This window comes from Capra hircus, chromosome 5 (assembly GCF_001704415.2).
Source record: "Capra hircus breed San Clemente chromosome 5, ASM170441v1, whole genome shotgun sequence".
NCBI lineage: Eukaryota > Metazoa > Chordata > Mammalia > Artiodactyla > Bovidae > Capra > Capra hircus.
In genome coordinates, this window is record NC_030812.1 from 65,324,626 (window position 1) to 65,346,971 (window position 22,346).

Genomic DNA, 22,346 nt, shown 5'->3' on the forward strand with positions numbered 1-22,346 from the left:
TCCTGGACCACAAAAACCTCCCAGGAGCAATTCTCCCATGCCTGGCAGAATGGAGATGGCTCCCAGGACCCGGATGAGGATGCCACCACCAGATCGAAGGAGACTTGATCTCTGCAGGACTGTGGGAGGAAATTTCCCTTTTGACCTACACTGGAAATGAACTTTTACTGGGTTAATTCATAGAGATTTGGGGGTTGTTTGATAAGCATTTGGCCCTATTGATCAATACTTTGGTCACCTGATGGGAAGGGCCGACTCACTTGAAAAGACCCTGAGGCTGGGAAAGATTGAAGGCAAAAGGAGAAGAGGGCAGCAGAGGATGAGATGGTTGGATGGCATCACGGACTCAATGGACATGAATGTGAGCAAACTCCAGGAGACAGTGAAAGACAGGGAAGCCTGGTGTGCTTCAGTCCATGGGGTTGCAAAGAGTCAGACATGACTTAGCAACTGAACAACAACTACTGACCTTGTTACTAGAGGGCTCACCTCAGGTCTCCCTCTTTCCAGAAGTCTTCCCAAACCATTCTAGTCTACAGGGACCTTAGAACTGATAGTATGTACTATCTGACTCTTTAAACCTGATGTTTAATCATGTACTTTGTGTTATGATTTTACCAAATGAAGAATTGATGCTTTTGAACTGTGAAGTTGGAGAAGACTCTTGAGAGTCCCTTGGACTGCAAGGAGATCCAACTAGTCCATCCTAAAGGAGATCAGTCCTGGGCGTTCATTGGTAGGACTGATTTTGAAGCTGAAACTCCAATACTTTGGCCACCTGATGCGAAGAACTGACTCATTGGAAAAGACCCTGAGGCTGGAAAAGACTGAGGGCAGGAGGAGAAGGGGACGACAGAGGATGAGATGGTTGAATGGCATCATCGACTCAATGGACATGGGTTTGGGTGGACTCCGGGAGTTGGTGATGGACAGGGAGGCCTGGAGTGCTGCAGTTCATGGGGCTGCAAAGAGTCAGACACGACTGAGCGACTGAACTGAACTGAACTGAACTGAACTCAAACTATGTTCCATGGAACACTACCATTCAAGATAGTGTGGCTAGGTATTCCATGAAAAGGGGGTTCCATGGGTAAAGAAATTTAAGGAACATTAGGTTGAATGGGTTTCATTTTTATAGGATTTTCCAAAGCCTCTAGTGAGATAATGGAACTTACAGATGCTTAAAATGAGAGTCTAAAATACAGACTTTATTCCTTGATCATGAGAATTTTTTTCAAAGACTACAATTTAAGAACTGTGCACATGACCATTAAAGAAGTCCTCTGAGGCAATGAATTTATTTCGAGCTGATACTGTGTTCAAAGCATAAAACCCCGTGCACATAGCTCTGCAGCATCAGAATGAAAACCTTGTTCAGGAGGAAGGCTTTAGGGAAGCCAAGATATGTGAGCTGGACCTTAAAAGATGAAAAGACAGGTTTGCCAGCAGGCAAAGAAGTGAGAGGATAAGAAAAAATATCCCAGAGAAAGAAAATGAGAGTGACGGGAGCACAGAGGCTGGGAGATGTCAGAGAAAGGAGAGTCCGTTTTAGAAACAGGGATCAGACAGACCAATTTGGGATACTTCCCTGGTGACCCAGTGGCTAAGACTCTGTGTTCCCAATGCAGGGGGCCCCCCAGTTCGATCCCTGGTCAGGGCACTAGATCCCACAAGACCCAAAGCGACCAAATTAATTAATGATCTAAAAAACAAAAACTAGACCCATTTGAATTCCGCCTGCGAGGCTGTATCCTAGCCCCCTCTGGCATCCGTTTGGGAAGACTGGACACCCCTCCCCACTCTATCCCATGACTGAAGGCCTGTAGAGGGCAGAAGAACCAGGTCTCACTAATCATTTCCAGCCCCTTTCCTCTCCGCAGCCTGGGACACAGTCCACATACACGTGAGGCTACACAGTCCGCTTGTCTGAGTTGTCTCCTCTGAAAATGAGAAAATTCAATCCTCCCAGGGAGGTTATAACATTGAAATTTTGAAAATGTGGGCAAAGCATTCAGCACAGCATCTGGCACACAGTCCTCACTGGAGAAACATGAGCTGTGGATGTTATTTGCTTAATCAATATTTGTGGAAGGAAGGTGGGGTTGGGGGGGAAAGCGGGAGAGAGTGGGGAGAAGAAGGCAAGTGCTTCCACATTCCCACTGAAAGGCAGGTACCCTCTACCCTGCATTTCGGGAACAAGTCTTCCTTGGCCTCATTTCTCAAAGGGGCGGTTTTGAAAGCCCTGAAGTGAGATGCTGGCTCAGCTGTCAGTGGACACTGCCAAGGGCACGGGGTCAGCCTGAACACCAGGGGACCGGGAGGAACAGAGGGTCCTTTCGGGAAGAACGCCCGAGCCACCCCTCACGGCGAGGCCAGGCCCTGCAGGGCCTGGAGGCTGCGGGGAAGCACCCTGGAGGGTTTACTCTGTCCTTGGCCCGCGAGTTCCCCAGATCTGATGAAAAGTCACAGAAAGGAACACAGAGAGCCTGGCCTTCTCGTCAGGGGGACCGTGTACCTGATAAATTGCATTTTTATGATAAAAAGCATGACACGGAGAGGCCAGGGAGCCAAAGACATGGGCTGGGTCTGTAAAGAAAATGAATTCCAGGGAGTTTTAAGACCAGCCCCGAGTGCCTCTGAGGAGACACGAGGGTAAGGAGAGGGAACGGGCCGTTTCTGAGGACTGGCCTCTTCCCCCATTGCTCTGAGGGAGCCAGCACGTGGCCAGCGGAAGGGACACGGAGCTGGGCGGGAGGCAGGGAGCTTGAGAAGAGGAGAAAACATCCCAGGGACAGGGTCAGGGTGGCCAGACAGCATTTCTGAGAAACGGAGTCTTTGGAGATGCTCGTCTCCCTGGGCAGGTGGCAAAGTGGGTCTGCCCAAGACGTGTCACGGGGCATGTAGAGCATCTCCTTGTGTGCCTCCCCCTTCCCCGGGCTCCACTCAGCTGCTTTCTACTCAGGAAGATGGGATGAGATTCCAAATGCTGCAACTTTACCTCTAGTTTTTGCAGGGAGCAGGTGTTTAAGTAATAGATATGAGGAGCCCGAAATCCGGTTTCTATCCTTAAATAATTTCACAAATAAGAATCAAAGAAGCTCTGGGAAGTTCACATAAAGATGCACAGGCAGGAGGATTCACTGCCGAATCATCCTGAAAGCCTGAACCCTCCTACAAGCTTCCTGTTGGGGGTGGGTTAGTACAAGATAGCACTGACTTAAATATGTATATTCATGCTGTGTGCGTGCATGCTCAGTCGTGTCCGACTCTTTGAGACCCCACAGACGGTAGCCCACCAGGCTCCTCTGTCCAAGGGGTTTCCCAGGTAAGAATACTGAAGTGGGTTGTCATTTCCTACTTCCGGGGATCGTCCCGACTCAAGGATCGAACCCGAGTCTCCTCCATCTCCTGCATTTGGCAGGCAGATTCTTTACCACTCTTTGCGACCCTGTGGACTGCAGCCCACCAGGCTCCTCCTCCATGGGATCCTCCAGGCAAGAATACTGGAGTGGGTTCCCATTTCCTTCTACCACTGCGCCACCTGGGAAGTATCATGTGTACTCACAGGTGTCTAAATAAATGAATTAATAAAATATTGATGGTTTTTGACAGTATAACAGGTGATTTTTTTTCTGTTTTGAAGTATAGGAGCTGGAGGAAATTCACCTTTGCTTCTGCTTATAAAACACCTTCTCCAAGTTAAAAAAAAAATGTAGAATAGAACCAAGAGAAAAAAGAGAAATAACTAAGATTAGGGATGATCTTCATATTCTTCCTCATGCTTTTCTACACTTTTGAGTCCACTCTAAGGGGTTTACTATTTGAATTGGAACAAGCAACAACTGTTCATATTTCAAAAGGCTGCTGCTGCTAAGTCGCTTCAGTCGTGTCCAACCCTGTGCGACCCCATAGACGGCAGTCCACCAGGCTCCCCCGTCCCTGGGATTCTCCAGGCAAGAACACTGGAGTGGGTTGCCTGCCCAAATAGCTTGCTCTTTGTCTCTGTGAATGGGCCTGAATTTCTGACACTGGTTAGACTTCTGTCCTCAGGTACTATGAGCACAGATGAAAGAGTCGAAGGATCCAAAGTTTAGGCTGACTTAGGGATGACTCATTTACTTTTGTTGTGCCTCAGTGACTCTGTCAGTACAATGGGAACATCAGCTTTGCTTACTGAAAAGAGCCTTTGTGAAGAGCACGTTCACAACCTGCTCAGCAGTAAAGACCACATAGCTGAGACGGAGGAGAAAACAGTCCTGATAAAATACAGAGGCTCTAAGTGAGTTACAGTAATCATCGCCAGTGAAAACAGCCTCCAAGTCGTTTAAAGACTGAGGAACCATTTGCCTGGTCGGAGAGTAAATGACAGTCAACGCAGTGGTGGCATTTCTCACCACTAGAAGCCTCACCTCTCAGCCTCTAGAAGGCTGCTCCTTCTAGAGCTCTCCACCCTAAAAAGGAGAATAAGACTCCAACCTTGGTCCTCTACTTAAAAATATGAATGGATACAGGATACAGTCAAATGCTCTATCTGACACATCAGATCTTTTAAAATCTGACCATAACCCACCGCCCAGCTTCATCTCCTGACACTCTCACCCTCACACCTAACACATCAACTCAGCCATTCCCCAAATATTGCTGTTGTCGTTCAATAGCTGAGTTGTTTCCAATTCTTTGCGCCCCATGGACTTCAGCACGCCAGGCTCCCCTGTCTTTTACCATCTCCTGGAGTTTGCTCAGATTCATGTCCAAATATTCCAGATACTATCAGGACTCTGAGCCTTTGCATATGCTATTCCCTTGGCTCCTAGAGCCTCTTGGTTCCTTATATGACCAGCATCTTGTTCTCAGGCTTTGAAATCCAGTTCCAGGTCACCACTCCCCACTGCCCCACTGTAGCCAGTGGAGTTGTTAGTAGCTTAGTGTTGCCCAAGCACTTGATTTAAACCTCTGTGGTAGGACTAAATCAGAAATAAAGGTGATTTACATATGTGCACGTGTGTTTTTGTGCATGTGTGAACACCCATCCCTTACATATATGATAAATACATAAGTTTCTGGATGGTGATCTGTATTTGCTTCAAAGATAAGCATGATAATGATGATGTCTAAGTAGACACTCAATAAATGTTTGTCATACAAGCAAACAAAGACACATTGCTCCAAAGAGGGTGGAGGGGGTGAAGGGGGGAACTGAGGGAGCCTCATGGGAGGGGCCACGGGCTCACCGGGTGATCTGCGTCCAGTTCAGCTCCATAGCTGAGAATCTGATTGGCAAAGTTGTCGAGTTCCTGAATGGTTCTTGGAAACCAGGGCACTGCAACACAGAAAGGGCAAAGGCCTGATTAGCAGATGGGTGTAACGTGGTCAAAGGTCTCACCAAGATCAGAAGCAGGGGATCAATTCCAATGAGGCAAGCCCATGGTGCTGGCAAGTGGGGTCCCAGACAACCCCCAAATTCCTACTCAAAAGTCAAATCTCATTTTCCTTGGAAACAAATTATATATATTTATTGGTTTATTCAACATTGAAGTTGAATAAGCCAGTAACAAATCCTGACGATAGCTTAAGCATATATCATGATGGTTTGATAGACATACACATTGTGAGAGGATTCCCCCCATCTGGTTAATTAACACATCCATCACCACACATGTTTATCTTTTGAGGGTTCTATTCTCTGCAAATTTCAACAATACAGTACAGTGTTGTTGACTACAGTCACCATGTTTTACATTAGATCCTCAGGCCTGACCCATTTGTTTTGGGGGCCATTCCACACGGCATGTGGGATCTTAGTTTCGTCCCCAGGGATTGAACCCATGCCCCCTGCACTGGAAGCACAGAGTCTTAACCACTGAACGGCTGGGGAAGTCTCAGACCCCATTCATCTTATAGCTGAAAAGTTTGTACCCTTTAACCAGCCTCTCCCTATTTCCCCACCATTAAGACACTGGTAACCAGTTATCTACTTTATGTTTCTATGAATTTACTTTTTTTTTTTCTTTTTGAAGATTCCACATATAAATGATACCATTCAGTATGTTTTTTTTTTTTTTTTTCCTGTCTCACTTATTTCACTTAAAACATGTTCCCTCCCCTATTCCCTTTCCTGGAGATTTTCCCTGAATGATCTCAAAATTCATCTCTTGTCTACCTATCATGGCACAGTGGAGTGGTATTTGATGGTTTACTTTAGCAGCAGAATATTTCATGTGATATATGTTCCAGATATATTCTGGAATATTCATTCTACGCATGCTAAGTCACTTCAGTCATGTCTGACGCTTTGGAACGCTATGGACTTTAGCCCACCAGGATCCTCTGTTCATGGGATTCTCCAGGCAAGAATACTGGAGTGGGTTGCCATGCCCTCCTCCAGGGGATCTTCTCAACCCAGGGATTGAACCCACATCTCTTATGTCTCCTGCATTGGCAGGTGGGTTCTTTACCACAAGGCTTCCCTGATACAGTTGGTAAAGAATCACCTGCAAGGCAGGAGACCCCAGCTCAATTCCTGGGTCGGAAAGATCCACTGGAGAAGGGATAGGCTACCCACTCCAGTATTCTTGGGCTTCCCTTGTGGCTCAGCTGGTAAAGAATCTGCCTGCACTGTGGGAGAACTGGGTTTGATCCCTGGGTTGGGAAGATCCCTTAGAGAAGGGAAAGACTACCCACTCCAGTGTTCTGGCCTGGAGAATTCCATGGACAGTCCATGGAGTCACAAAGAGTCGGGCACCACTGAGCAGCTTTCACTTTCACTTTCTTTCCGTGCCACCTGGGAAGCCTTCTATTGTAAGCAGCGGTAAGCCCAAGAACCCTTCTCTTGCGACCCATCTTCCTTTCATGTATCTCCCTCCCAAGGGCTTCCAGGAAACCTTGCAAAATATTTTAATGTCAAAGCCATGGTGACATGGAATAAACACTATCCAGCAGTTTGGGATTTGAAGATGCTATGCAGTACCTAAAAACCCACGGGCTTGCTCTAAAGCAGTAGCAGTACAGTGGGAGAGAACATGGGGTCTGAATGATGTGACCCACAGTGCCTGGGTCCTGCAGAGTAGGTGGCAGCACCCAGATCTCTGTGGCCTTCGAGAAAGAAGGCACACTGAGAGCGGAACTGTCCCAGGAATGAATGAACAGAGATGAGGACATTTTGGACTGTTAAGTTCCACGAAGTTAGGAAACAGACTGCACTGTAGTTCTGTGTGCAGAGAGGGAACAGAGGGAGGAAATTTTAGGGGAAAAGATGCTAAACTTGCAGCCAGTTGGGTATACCTTTTAGAACCCAGGCTCCAGCTGCCTACTCACCCTCTCTGTGTCTCAGTCCCAACTCTGTAAAAACAGCAGCAACATGTCATATGCCAGGAATTGTGCTTAGCATTTTTGGTGAAATATGTCCTTTAATCTGGGGACTGCTGTGAGGCTGTGAGGAGTAAATGAGAACGTAGGCAAAGGGTGCAGCCCAGCGTCAGGATGATAAAAGGTAGCTTTCCACTGTTTGCACGTTATTTCTGTCTGGCGTTGCTCAAGTCAGGCAGGAAAGAACATGCGTGCCATCTAGTGGTCATACTGCGGAACTGTCACCCACGGTCTACACATTACAGCATCAGACAGGAAACAGCTGCATTCCATCAAAACAAGATGATTATGTGAACACAAGTAATAAAGGTCCACTTAACAGCCTCCTTTCCATAGATCTGAGGTGCTAATCTTTTTTCCTCCTCTGTTAATAATAAAAACTAACTAACACTGAGTATAATTCCAAATACTTTACTTAGTATTTGTACTATTGGTGGGTACTATTTTGTGGGTGTGTGTACTATTGGTGTGGGTACTATTGGTGGGTACTCTTCGATGAGTTGGATCATCAAAAAAGCAAGAGAGTTCCAGAAAAAACATCTACTTCTTCTTTATTGACTATGCCAAAGCCCTGTGTGGATCACAACGAACTGTGGAAAATTCTTCAAGAGATGGGAATACCAGACTGCCTGACCTGCCTCCTGAAGAAATCTGTATGCTGGTCAGGAAGTAACAGAACTGGAGATAGAACAACAGACTGGTTCCAAATTGGAAAAAGAGTATGTCAAGGCTGTATACTGTCACCCTGCTTATTTAACTTATATGCAGAGTACATCATGAGAAACACTGGACTGGATGAAGCACAAGCTGGAATCAAGATTGCTGGGAGAAATATCAATAACCTCAGATATGCAGATGACACCACCCTTATGGCAGAAAGCAAAAAAACTAAAGAGCTTCTTGATGAAAGTGAAAGAGTAGAGTGGAAAAGTTGGCTTAAAGCTCAACATTCAGAAAACTAACAACATGGCATCTGGTCCCATCACTTTATAACAAATAGATGGGGAAATAATGGAAAAGTGTCAGACTTTATTTTGGGTTCCAAAATCACTGCAGATGGTGACTGCAGCCTTGAAATTAAAAGACGCTTGCTCCTTGGAAGGAAAGTAATGACCAACCTAGACAGCATATTCAAAAGCAGAGACATTACTTTGCCAACAAAGGTCCGTCTAGTCAAAGCTATGGTTTTTCCAATAGTCATGTATGGATGTAAGAGTTAGACTATAAAGAAAGTTGAGTGCCGAAGAATTGATGCTTTTGAACTGTGGTGTTGGGGAAGCCTCTTAAGAGTCCCTTGGACTGCAAGGAGATCCAACCAGTCCATCCTAAAGGAAATCAGTCCTGAATATTCATTGGAAAGACTGATGCTGAAGCTGAAACTCCAATACTTTGGCCATCTGATTCAAAGAACTGACTCATTTGAAGAGACCCTGATGTTGGGAAAGATTGAAGGCAAGAGGAGAAGGGGACGACAGAGTATTTGATGGTTGGACGGCATCACTGACTCAATGGACATGACTTTGAGTAAACTCTGGGAGTTGGTGATGGACAGGGAGGCCTGGTGTGCTGCAGTCCTTGGGGTCTCAAAGCCTCATACATGACTGAGCAACTGAACTGACTGAACTGATTGTGTGTTAACTGTTCACTTGTGTCCAATTCTTTGAGACCCATGGACTGTAGGCTGCCAGGCTCCCCTGTCCATGGAATTCTCCAGGCAAGAATACTGGAGTGGGTTGCCATGCCCTTCTCCAGGGGATCTTCCTGACCCAGGGGTCAAATCCTGCATTGCAGGTGGATTCTTTACTGTCTGAGCCACAAGGAAAGCCTGGTGGTACTATTGGTATCCCCATATTGAAAATGAAAAAACTGGGATGCGGGGACGTTAAGTGATAAACCCAAATACACACACTGTTGGAAACAGTGGATTCAATATTCAAACTTGGGCCTGGATGATGCTGTGGTCTCAGGTCTGGACCACAAAATCCATCCTTTCAGGTACAGGAGTGGGGGGCACAGAGGCTGGGCAGAGGGGCTGGCTCTGGAGCCTGACTGCCTGATTTCCTTTAGTTTCCCACCTGGAGGTCTGCATGCCCCTAAGTCCAGCCTGGTTCTCAAGGTGGGCTCCCTACAATAATAATAACAGGGACAGACATTGTGGCAGTAATTCCAGCTAAGCCTCGCAGAGCTCTTGTTTCGTGCCAGGCGCTGTCCTAAACACTACATACCCTTCCTCACCCAATTCTCATACCAGGCCCGTGGGGATGGTATTATTATCACCCCATTTTCAGAAGAGGAGACCGAGGGGCAGGGAGGAGAGGTCCCTCCGCAGCCCTCCGCTGGCCCAGGTGCTGGACTTTGGAGTCTGGGATGACTCAGCCCCGCGTTCAGCTCACTGAAGATAAGACCTGACTTCCCACTTTGTCACTTGAATTCTCTCCAAGCTTTTCTTTCTCCTTGAATCCAGAGCCTTGCATGATGGATCTCTGTTGTCAGCCCTGAAAATGGGTCTGTTCCCTGCTTGGGTCTGGGAGGGCGTAAGGAAGGATGTCCTATTGTAGTCAGTCAGGACTCAGGACCCCCTCTAAGAGCCTCCCTGTTTCTCTAGTGTGTTGCTGCCCCGTCCCTTCCCTTCCAAGGCTGCCTGTCCCTGCCCATTCACAGCCTCTATTTTGCCAGAAATTTATACATAATTCTGGCAATAACAGCTGCCCCTGGGGATACAGCAAGCCAGCCTTTCCTCCCTGCACCATCTTCTGACTTGGGGGACCCTTAGCCCTCCAAGACGAGTTTTCATGACTACGTATTAAACACTTATACTGCCAGGCTCTGGACGTTGAGGAGTGAATACAGCGGACTTCTCACTCCTGTGGGGCTCACATCCGAGAGAGAGGGACAAGGAATAAGCTATAAGTAAATTTTAAAATATAACAATGCCAGGAAGTCCTTGAAGAAGAAAAAAGCAGTGCCAGGAAATAGAAAAGGAAGAGGAAACTATTTTATATAACATCTCATGGCTCCAGACCCCAGGGCGAAGGTCGGAGAGATATGACACGACCTTGCCATGGCTCAAGGGGACTGGAGTAGCCAGAGTTTGTCCCCAGCCCAGATCAGGGCCCCCGTTTCTCAGGGAGGGACAATCTAGCCATGGTTAAGGCCCTGATTACACAGGCAGACAACCCAGGCTTGAAGGCGGTCTCTGGGGCAATACTGCACAGGAAGCTGGACGGTCAGGTCCATGAATCAAGGCAAATTGGCAGAGGTCAAACAGGAGATGGCAAGAGTGAACGTCGACATTCTAGGAATCAGCGAACTAAAATGGACTGGAATGGGTGAATTTAACTCAGACGACCATTATATCTACTACTGCAGGCAGGAATCCCTTAAAAGAAATGGAGCAGCCATCATAAAAGAGTCAACAAAAGAGTCCAAAATGCAATACTTGGATGCAGTCTCAAAAACGACAGGATGATTTCTGTTCGTTTCCAAGGCAAACCATTCAATATCACAGTAATTCAAGTCTATGCCCCAACCAATAATGCTAAAGAAGCTGAAGTTGAACAGTTCTATGAAGACCTACAAGACCTTCTAGAACTAACACCCAAAAAAGATATCCTTTTCATTATAGGGGACTGGAATGCAAGACTAGGAAGTCAAGAAACACCTGGAGTAATAGGCAAATTTGGCCTTGGAGTACAGAATGAAGCAGGGCAAAGGCCAATAGAGTTCTGCCAAGAGAATGCACTGGTCATAACAAATACCCTCTTCCAACAACACAGGAGAAGACTCTACACATGGACATCACCGGATGGTCTACACCGAAATCAGACTGATTATATTCTTTGCAGCCAAAGATGGAGAAGCTCTATACAGTCAGCAACAAGAAGACCAGGAGCTGACTGTGGCTCAGATCATGAACTCCTTATTGCCAAATTCAGACTTTAATTGAAGAAAGTGGGGAAAACCACTAGATCATTCAGGTATGACCTAAATTAAATCCCTTATGACTATACAGTGGAAGTAAGAAATAGATTCAAGGGACTAGATCTGATAGAGTGCCTGATGAACTATGGACAGAGGTTCATGACATTGTACAGGAGACAGGAATCAAGACCATCCCCAAGAAAAAGAAATGCAAAAAAGCAAAATGGCTGTCTGAGGAGGGCTTACAAATAGCTGTGAAAAGAAGGAAAGCGAAAAGCAAAGGAGAAAAGGAAAGATATACCCATCTGAATGCAGAGTTCTAAACAATAGCAGGGAGAAATAAGAAAGCCTTCCTCAGTGATCAGTGCAAAGAAATAGAGGAAAACAACAGAAAGGAAAAGACTAGAGATCGCTTCAAGAAAATTAGAGATACCAAGGGAACACTTTATGCAAAGATGGGCTCAATAAAGGACAGAAATGGTAGGGACCTAACAGAAGCAGAAGATGTTAAGAAGAGGTGGTAAGAATACAGAGAAGAACTGTACAAAAAAGATCTTCACGACCCAGATAATCATGATGGTGTGATCACTCACTTAGAGCCAGACATCCTGGAATGTGAAGTCAAGTGGACAAATAATTAACCCTGCTTTAGTCTTCCTACCAATAAAGTGGGGATAATAAAGTACCACTCTATAGGAACACATACGTTTAAAAGAGTTAATATGTGTGATCTGTTGAGAACAGAGTCTGGCACAAAATAAACACAGATTCATGTTGGAAATAGGGATTCTCTGATGGCTCAGTAGCAAAGAATCCATCTGCAATGCAGGAGAAGCAGGTTCGATCCCTAGGTCAGGAAGATCCCCTGGAGGAGGGCATGGAAACCCACTTCTGTATTCTTGCCTGGAGAATCCCATGGGCAGAGGAGCCTGGCAGGCTACAGTCCATAGGTTTGGGAAGTCAGACACAACTGCAGCAACTGAGAATATCACAGTAGAGTGAGTCACATGAACTCTGAGGTTTCCCAGGACATATAAAAGTTGTGTTTTTACACTATGCTATAGTCTATGAAGTGTGCAACAGTGTTACATCTGAAAAAGCAATGTATATATCTTAATTTTAAAATATTTACTTGCTAAAAATGCTAAGTATCATCTGAGCCTTCAGCAAGTCATAGTAGTAACATCACTGATCTCAGATCACCATGACAAATACAATCAGATAAGCTGAAATATTGTGAGAACCACCAGCATAGGATACAGAGACAGGAAGTGAGCAAACGCTGTTGGAAAAATGAAGGCTATGGACTTGCTCCATATAGGGCTTTCACAAACCTGCCATTTGTAAAAACTACAGTACCTGTGAAGAACGGTAAAGCAAAGCATGATAGAAGAGGAATGCCTGCATTAGGACTGTTCAGCTACAAACTCCAGGGACTTTGCTTTTGTTTTTACTCTGCCCTTAATATAATACAGGGAGCAGAGCACAAAGTCTTCCAGCGAGGCTAGGAATCCGTCCAGTTGTGCAACTCAGCAAGCATTTTATCTCTCAGAGCCTTAGTTTCTTTAACCACAAAATGAATTAAAACTGTCTTTCCATATTACTGCATCATTACATACGTTCAGGTGGCTCAGTGGTAAAGAATCCGCCTGCCAATGCAGGAGCCGCAGATTCAAACTCTGGGTCAGCAGATCCCCTGGAAGAGGCAGTGGCCGCCCACTCCAGTATTCCTGCCTGGGAAATCCCATGGACAGAGAAGCCTGGTGGGCTACAGTCCTTGGGGTCTCAGAGTCGGACACGAGTGAGCACGCACACACTTGTGTTAGATGCTAGAGGAAATGGGACACATTTTAGCAGAGAGGCTGGCCACAGTAAGTGTTGCATTGGTGTTAACCACTAGGATGGGAAAAGTTCAGTGGTGATGAGGAAGAAGAAAAAGGAGGAGGAGGCGAAAGAAGGAGAGAAGGGAGAGGAGGAGGGGAGGGAACGGGAGGAAAGAAGGGAGGCTGGAGTCAGAAGCGCCTTCTCAAACAGGCTCTGCTCTGATGTTAACAAGTTTTCTGACCTTGGGCTCAGTTTCCCCTGCAAAAAATGTAGGCTATTGCATTCTCAGCTGCTACGATCTTTTTGGGGTTTCATATGCCTATGCGGAGGGCTAACGCTGGCTAGGCGACTCATGAAAATACACTTTCAGTCAATCTATGTGTCAGCCTGACTTGTTCTTAGAAGCACCGTTACTGTGTTTCTTCAGCTCCCCAAATGCCTGACCCTACTGCTTCCCAAAGAAACAAGGCTCTGCTCCAGAAACAAGCTTCTTTGTCTCCACCCGGGTTCAGAGCCGGGCGTGCTGGTCAGCTTCCAGCTGAACGCCAGAGGGCAGCAGAACCAGCTTACTTTCAGCTTTGGCTGATTTCTCGTTTCTTCTCCTCTCCTTTTCTTTTCTCTTCTCTTCTCTCCTTTTCTCTTTTCCTCTCCTCCAAAAGGAAAACACTCTGTACTTGGGCCACATGGCTTGGTTCAAGCCTCTTGGTGGGAAAAAAAAAATCAGAGACCTTGAGAGGGTTGCAAAGACTCAAAGGATTCAAGTCTCGGCAAAGTGAAGTCGCTCAGTCGTGTCCAACTCTGCGACCCTAGGGACTGTATGTAGCCTTCCAGGCTCTTTCATCCATGGGATTTTCCAGGAAAGAATACTGGAATGGGTTGCCATTTCCTTCTCCAGGGGATCTTCTCGATTCAGGGATCAAACTCAGGTCTCCCACATTGCAGACAGACTCCACCATCTGAGCCACCAGGAAATCCCCCAGGTGTTAAGTCTTGGCAAAGAGAAGACAAAGGTTGAAGCAGCTTAACAATCCCTAGGACTCCGTCAGGGAGACTGTCAGGGAGACCCAGGTGGCAGTGTGAGGCCATGGGGCCCTCATCCAAGTCCAGGGGCTCCTGGTAGCTTCTGGGCCCCATCATCATTCAGAAAATGCTCAGAACACACTTGTCTGGTTAAGTAAGGTCCCGCAGGCCACTGTTGGCTAGGATAGGACACTTACCCATGTCCCCATCATCAACTTATGGGTTCTTCCAATTTTCCCAGTCTCAAGGTTACAGTAACTGCTTTTTTCCTTTAAAGTTACACTTTTTGAGAGCTTCCCGGCCACCAAATGCTGTGCTAAGCACTTGACTTTCACTGTCTGTTTTAATTCTCAGAGTAACCCTGGCAGGTGTTTGTGTTAGTCACCCAGTCATGGCCAGCTCTTTGCAACCCCATGGACTATAGCCCACCAGTCTCCTCTGTCCATGAAATTCTCCATGAAAGAATACTGGAGTGGGTTGCCATTTCCTACTCCAGGGATCTTCCCAACCCAGGGATAGAACCCAGGTCTCCTGCACTGCAGGCAGATTCTTTACCATCTGAGCTACCAGGGAAGCCCTGGGGGGTAGACAGGATTATTTTTGTGTTATTAACAGAGCACACTGAAGGTCAGAGAGATGAGGTGACTTGTTCAAGATTACAGAGCTGGCAGGGCTGGAATCAGAACTGGGGCAGCTCGTGCACTGAACCACTGGGCTGGCTTAGAATAAAGTGAGAGTGGGGGACCCTTGATTTTAGATTTCTGTTCTCCCATCTACAGAGGGGGAGGAAATGACAAACTAAGACAGGAATTTAGAGGGGCTAACAGAAAATCCCTAGGACAGCCCCAGGTCTTCCTCCACCTTCTATCAGGCACCCTGGCTTTAGAAGTGGTAACTTTTTAACATGCAAGTTCTAGGTTCTTCCAAGACCCCTTCCTATTCCCTTTCTCTTCTTCAGTGATGGTCACAGGCCTCTCCCGTCCCAACCAGACTCACTCACAAAGCTGGGAATAGAGACTGACCCCAGCGACCCAGGCTTCTGTTTGGAAAAGTGAAATCAGATTAGCTCATTAATGACCTTTGCAAATACCTCCGTGGTGGGCTGGCCTCTGTGAGCCCCTCCACGGCCTCACAGGCGGCAGGGCTCAGCAGTTAATGAATGGCTCCGGCAGGCTGGTGCAACAGAGGGCCTCTGTGAAGCCAGAGGCATCCGGGGGTGGGGTGAGGGGGGCAGATCATTAATAAATATTGATTTGGCTCCAAGGGAAGCAGCCCACGGGAGAGCTGGCCCTGGACACCCACGTTGTAGTCTCATTAAGTCGGGGTCAACTGCTCAGCCTGGACGCCGAGGGGCGGCTGGCTCAGGGGTGCTCCTGAGCAAAAAGCATCACCACCACCACCACCACCACCACCACCCCACCCCCCACAGGCCTGGCTGGAGCCTGCTTCCTGGCCAGGAAGATTTATAGCAGTTCAAGGTGCAGGTTGAATCCCATCTGACCCCCTCCCTCCACCAGATGCTCACCAGCCCCAGGGTGTAGCCAGCAAGGCACCCAGGCTTGCCCCAGACTTCTGCCTCCTGCCTGTCTCAGGGAGAGCAATAAATCCTCGGCTTCCAAGGCCCAAAATAGAAGGGTGTTCACTCCTCCCCCTTCCAAGGCTCCTGGATGTCTTTTCTGAGGCCATGGCCTCCAGCCCAGCAGAGAAGGATGAATGCCTTTGAGGGCATTGGGTTTCTCCTTTAAGGAGCTTCCATTTTCTTTCTGAAGAAAGAACACTCTCTGTGAAGGTCTTGGCAAGAATGGGTGAGCCAAATGCAGATGATGGTACCAAGCCAGTTCCCTCCTCCTGGATGGAACGGAAGCATGGTGGAGGCAGGGCTCACTTATCACTGACAGGCCAGACAAAGCATGTGATCCCCTCCATCCACGTATCAAAATGAGAATGAAACCAGGTGAGTAAAAGGCATCAGCTGCTGCTGCTGCTGCTGCTGCTAAGTCGCATCAGTCGTGTCTGACTCTGTGCGACCCCATAGATAGCAGCCCAACAGGCTCCTCTGTCCCTGGGAATCTCCAGGCAAGAATACTGGAGTGGGTTGCCATTTCCTTCTCCAATGCGCGAAAGTGAAAAGTGCAAGTGAGGTCGCTCAGTCGTGTCCGACTCTTAGCGACCCCATAGACCCTAGCCCACCAGGCTCCTCCATCCATGGGATTCTCCTGGCAAGAGTACTGGAGTGGGTTGCCATTGCCTTCTCCAAAAGGCATCTACCGGGAAGTAGAGACTGAAAAGGTGTCAAAATGAATAAATGGATGGAATGAGTGAGAGATGCCAGTGAAATGATGAACAAAGAAAAGGGCATGTATTCCAATCACAAATCTAAACTGGAGCTGTCCTCCCAACAGCCATTTTAAGATGTCACTTATCTTATTAATTACTTATTGATGGGGATGTTCACTATGTTCCCAAATACTGAATACCACATTGCAGTGAGATCTGATTACCAGCTACTTGCCTCTGGAGTTATGGTCAAACTACACTGGTGCAAACAGAATGCATTTAAAGCCTCTTCCATATAATGTCTGTCCCTCCACAGAAGCCCCTCCCCAACCCTTGCTCCCCTCTCCCCACCATGCCCAAGACTGGCCTCAAGGTAGATTCTTGGTGTGCCTGGCACACACCCACTCCCCTATCCCTACACAGACATGGCTGAACAGCATCACAAGACACATGAGTCAAGACACCACGTGACTGATTTTCCCTAATGCATCCCTCCATGTGGCTGCTGCCGAATGGGTATTCAATATATATGAGTTGAATGGATGAACGATCCACTGAATTAGGGCATAAATGTGAATGAACGACAAGAAGGTGGTAAAGCAGACTCTGGGTCTGGAGAAGATGTAAAAGAAAAAGGAAGAAAACCCCAATCATCAGGATTTTAATAAGTAAGACCCATGTGATTTAGCAAATACGAAGGAGAGAGAGGATTCCAGGGAGAAAAATGCTGTCAAACGTTACAAATATTTCAAAGAGGAAGATAACAACAAAAGAGGCTACTGCTTTTGGTAATGAATGTTGTCAGAAGGATGAGGAAGAAGAGAAGGAAAAAAAGGAAAGGAGGGAAGAAAAAAGTAGAACAAAGCGGAAAAGGCAGGAAATCTGAATGTGAAGCTGGTCTTCCATCTCCTAGACCAGTGCTATCTCCAATATGACACAGAGTCACATGGATAATATCAAACATCCAAGCTATGTTCATAGGAAGTCATCTTTGTGAGTGAGAGATCATTCCCAGGGGCCCTCACATCATCCCACACAGGAAGTTGGCTCCCTGGCTTCTAGACGGGGCTCGCCCCAGTGAAGGAGTGGCTGCCACCAGCTCTCTATCTGTCATTAGCCTGGTGAGTGTCCACCCCAAGGAGCTGGTGGTAGCAAATAGCCTGATACTAAGCTGTGGTTGCTTCCCTGGTGGTTCAATGGTAAAGAATCTGCCTGCCAATGCAGGAGACATGGGTTCCATCTCTGGGTCAGGAAGATACCCTGGAGAAAGAAATCCAGTATTGCTTGTGGAATCCCATGGACAGAGGGGACTGGCAGGCTGCAGTCCATGAGGTTGCAAAGGGTCATACATGACTTAGTGTCTGAACAACAGCAATAGACCATAAAGCTCCCTCCTTACTGAGGCTTAAGGATATCTAAGATCAAGGGCCTCTTCAACTCAAGCAAGTTCAACTCAATCCATCAAACATCCTAACATACTGAGTATCTTGCATGATTCCTCTGTGAGACCCAGAAAGTGACAGAGTGGATCTCAGCTCTATTTTACAGATGAAGAAGGAGAGGTAATGAGGTCTCCCAGCTGGCAGGAAGTCAGATGGGATTCAAGCCTAGCTGGCATTGTACAGAATAGGAATTCACATCCTGGCTCCTGACTCTTTTCAAGTAGTTGCTCTTTTTTACTTGCTACGCTGCTCCCTCAACTCAGCATCAATGGCAAATTGACATTCCATTATAAGCATTTAATATTCTCTTTTTACTTCCTTCAACTGAGGGAACACATCTGTATAGAGAGAAAGGGTGTTCCCAGTCTAATTCTTTGTAATCTTCACCATCTTTTAGATTGATCCAAATAGCATATCATGGTAGCCTTTCTTTATCAAAGATCAGGACTTTGGAGATTCTGACTGTGTCTCCAGCATGAGATTCATTGGGTATCCTTAGAAAAGACTAGGCATGAGTTTCCTGACCTTTTTGCATGGATCCTTTATGCTCGGCACATTGTACAATCGTATCACAGAATTTACACAACTGCCCTGGCACACAGATATCTTCATTTTACAGACAAGAAAATCTAGGCCTACAGAGGGCAGGCAACTTGGTCAAAAAACTACAGCCCAGGAATTTAACTGGAAAAATGAAGACTCCAAAAGACTGCCATTCAAGTGTACCTCTGCCTCATTTCCTAATATGGAGAATAAAAATCACATTATCTGCTTACTCTGGCCAGTTGAGTTGCAAAGCATCAGGGAGACAACCTAAGGGGAAAATATTTTGGATTTGGCCCGCAAATAAGGAATTCCTGTTAGAATGAAAGCCTGCTTATAATCTTATGATGTTCCTCAGCTTGAAGCCCTGGAACCTGGGAAGCAGACTGGCCTCAGAAACCGCATTTACTCAGGATCTTCCCTCACCATGAATAGACATGCTTCTGACAGCTTGCAAGAGGGCAAGCCCTAGGCCAGCCTCCAGCTTCAGGGCTGCTGCCATCTCTTCACAAACAGGTTTGTCCTTTTAGCTGTGGGTATGCTTGTCGTGATGAGGCAGGCTACTGAAAACAAAAGTCCCATCCCCAGCTGCCAGAGGACTTAGAGTGATGTTGCCACAGGTAGCAAGCATCCAGGTAGACTGGAAAAGGCTGTCAATCAATCCTGTATGTCTTTATGAACATGCAGATCCCAGGTCTCCAGCAGACCCAGGTCCACGAGCATCTCCAGCCCTGAGACACATGAGGGGCCACGTGAAATGCAAGGGAGGAGGTTCAGAAGTGAGGGGGAGATAAAGGGAAGATGATGGAAGAGTAGAGCAGAGGAAGAACCAGAGGAAAGGCAGGTGCAGGTGGTAGAAATGGAGAAATATCCTGACCATCTGGAGCCCCCTCCTGCCCTAAGCAGCTTCTCTCTACAGGATCTCAACTCTTTGAGAACCATGACCCCTTTGAAAATCCTCTCTCCTAAAATATATGCAAGCAGGTGCACATGTACAATTTTGCCCACAATCCCAGGGGCTATTCAGACTCCTCCCAGGAACCCTACCCTTCTTCCTCCCACGATGGGTCTGAAGCTTCAGCCTTATCATGACACTACCTTTCAGAGCAGCGATGTTGAAGCAGAAAAGAGAAAAACTCAAGTGAGTTGGAAGGGGAGCGGGGCATAGAAGAGCGAGGGAATAAATACAATGTATAAGAAGGAGGGAATAAATACAATATTATTTTGTCTTCTGCAATAATTTTTCCACTTAAATCATTGCTTCAGGAATTAATCCAAATAAAAAAGACAAAATCATAAGCACCTCCAGGCTAGATAGGTAGTAGATAGATGAAGAAGTAAATAAATAGCCTTTCTACTCCCCACAGAAAATACAGTTGTCCTGGCAATCTGGACACGCTTTGTTTCCACACCAAGACCCTTATACTCACCCCCAATTTGAACAAAATCTACCCAACTGCTCTTGGAAAAGAACTCTCAAATCCAATTGCTCCTGGAAAATAACTCCAAACAGATAAATTTCTCGAAAGGTGATGATCCTACACCTCAGTCTAGCCAAGACATTTTGTCCATCTGCTTCTCCTGGCTGCAATCTGGCTCCATGTAGGAATTTTACATCCCCCGCCCCCAGCTAAATGTAATGTCATGCAAAAGATTCGAAGAGAAAGGTAAAAGGATTAGGAGACTAATCGATGGAAGATATTAACCCTCTTTCATGTTGGGTTGAAGAAGGATTTGAGTTCATCAGGAGACAGGGGCACAGGAGAATAGACCTCAAGTATTCAAAAGACTCTATGGATTAAAATCCTATTAAATTCCTATCGGCCAGGAGCCATCTGAGAAGGCTGGGGCTTCTTTAACTTGTCACCATAATTAGCCTTCCCTTAAGCTGTTTTGGGTGGGGAACTTCAGCAGTTAAGAAACTGAAAACTTTCATTTTCTAGCACCCATACGGCCTTTTGAATGGTTTAACAACTAGAATGGAAAGTGATTTAGCCCAATTGATTTGAGGGGCTCAGATCTCCCCCTCCTTCAGCCTGTTGTCAGACTCACCCCTGAGATCTGAGCCCCTTAATAGAAAGGGCACTTTGTTGAATGAAAGAATCAAAGGTTCAGATCTACGAAGATGCTTTCTTCTAATCATCCTCCCATGGAGTTTGACGGAAAGAATAATTCTGCAAAGGGGTGGCTGTTTCCCCTTAAAAAAAAAAAAATCTGTTTCTGGGCCCAGACTCCAGTTCACAAAAACTAACCCAGAAACCCAAAGGGCCATGTCTTTCAGCAGGTGCAAGGGTCAGGAAACTATGCCAGGGAAGGGCAACCAATATGGGCCGGGGTGAAGAACCCTCCAAAGAAACAAGGGTCCTGAGACACATAGTGTTTTGGAGGGTTAGTCTGAGCAGTGTTTCCCTCACTAGGTAAAATATCGACCCAATGTTAAACTCAATACCCTGCCACTTTGGGCCCCACCAGGGAATCAGACCTGTGTCACATTCTACCTCTGATGAGCCCAACATTGATGACGTGGTGCCTCGATGTCAGAGTGTGGGCTTCCTCACTTTCACACTTGCTGGGTCCTCAGAGTTAAGGTGGAACTGAGGCCGAATTCTACCAGCCATGTCTCCATCACAGCACCCACCCCTCTTCTGCATTCACCCGGCTGCCCAGCTGCCCTCGTCAGCCTGTGAGCTCCCTAAGGACAAGCCCTGCCAGCTCTCTCTCTCCCTCCAGCTCCAAGCATGGTGCTCGGCATAGAGCGGTGCTCGACACCCGCTTGCCCACAACTGCACAGAATTCACTCTGTGCCTGAAGACAAGTTGTGGCCTCTGATTATATCGGATGAAAAATTAAGGAGGATGTTGGGCTGCATGATCTCTGAGGTCATTTTCCAGTTCCCAGAACCTCTGAAAATGTAGTTGTGTACCGGCTGGCTTTTCTGGCTCCTGTGCTCAAGTCATTATTTATAATAACAATGATGATAATACTAAGAATAGTGAACCTTTATTAAGCCCTTAAATGTGCTCTGGGCTGTCCTCAATACACCACTGGTGTTAGTTCATTAATCTTGTAAGACAGAGACTTCTTACTTGAATTCAATACAGTGATAAACTATGATGATCAATAATCTGCCCAAAATCACACCAAGTGGGTGTCCTGGTTCCGGAGTCTGGGCTCCTAACTGCTCTTCCACATCTGTTTTCTGAGCCTCCAGTTCAGGCTGCCAGCCCTTCAGCTGATCTATGTACATCTTCCCTGCCTCCCTGAGGGGCTGCCTGCCTGCCTGTCAATTGCTTTGAATTTCTACCCCAGGGCCCCAGCTGGCCGGGCCTCCACCTGCTCCCAGCAAGGCAGAGCTCGCCCCAGGATCCGGCAGGCCCTTTGCCCTGAGGGCCTGAGGCTCCTGTTGGGAGCAGGTGGCCGGAAAAGCAAGAGAAGGAGGTCATCAGGGAAGCAGCTCACTCAGAAGGTAGAAGAAGAAGGGAATCAGATAGGGTTAATTTGAGGAGGAATTCCAAGTACCCCCCCTCCCCACCGGTGACCAGAGCCTGCATGCATGCCTGCCACTCTCAGCAAGGGCAGACACCCAGGATGGGCTTCCTGGTCTTGGTTACAGCCACAAGAGAGCAAGGGCAGGAAGAGAAGAGATCCCCTAGGATGGTTTCAGAGGAGTCTTTTTATGAGGGGTGGGGGGTTGGGGGGGAGTGTGCAGTCTTATGTCTCATTTTAAAGCATCTCTGCAGTAATTATTAACATGTTATCTTCAACTGTGAAGACTGAAGTCCTCTTGAGCTAGTCTTTAATGTTGTGGCCAAAAAAAAAGCTTTTGATTTTAAATTTTGCAACAGAAAAAAAAATTTTGATTACATAGGAAAAAATAGTTCATCTCAGCAATCACTTCTAAGTAGTGACCCAAATGAGTTGAAAACTTTGAAAACAGAAAAACCTGCACATGAA

The 22,346-nt window shown here is 46.8% G+C and overlaps 1 protein-coding gene across 1 annotated transcript in view; it reads right to left on the minus strand.

The window, feature by feature from the left end:
- The window catches only part of PAH (phenylalanine hydroxylase), an 85,225-nt gene that overhangs the window by 38,043 nt on the left and 24,836 nt on the right, over positions 1–22,346 (minus strand). The window contains exon 4 of the mRNA XM_005680540.2: positions 5,232–5,320. Coding sequence (XP_005680597.1) covers positions 5,232–5,320 — 89 coding nt within the window. The remainder of the gene's footprint in view (positions 1–5,231; positions 5,321–22,346) is intronic.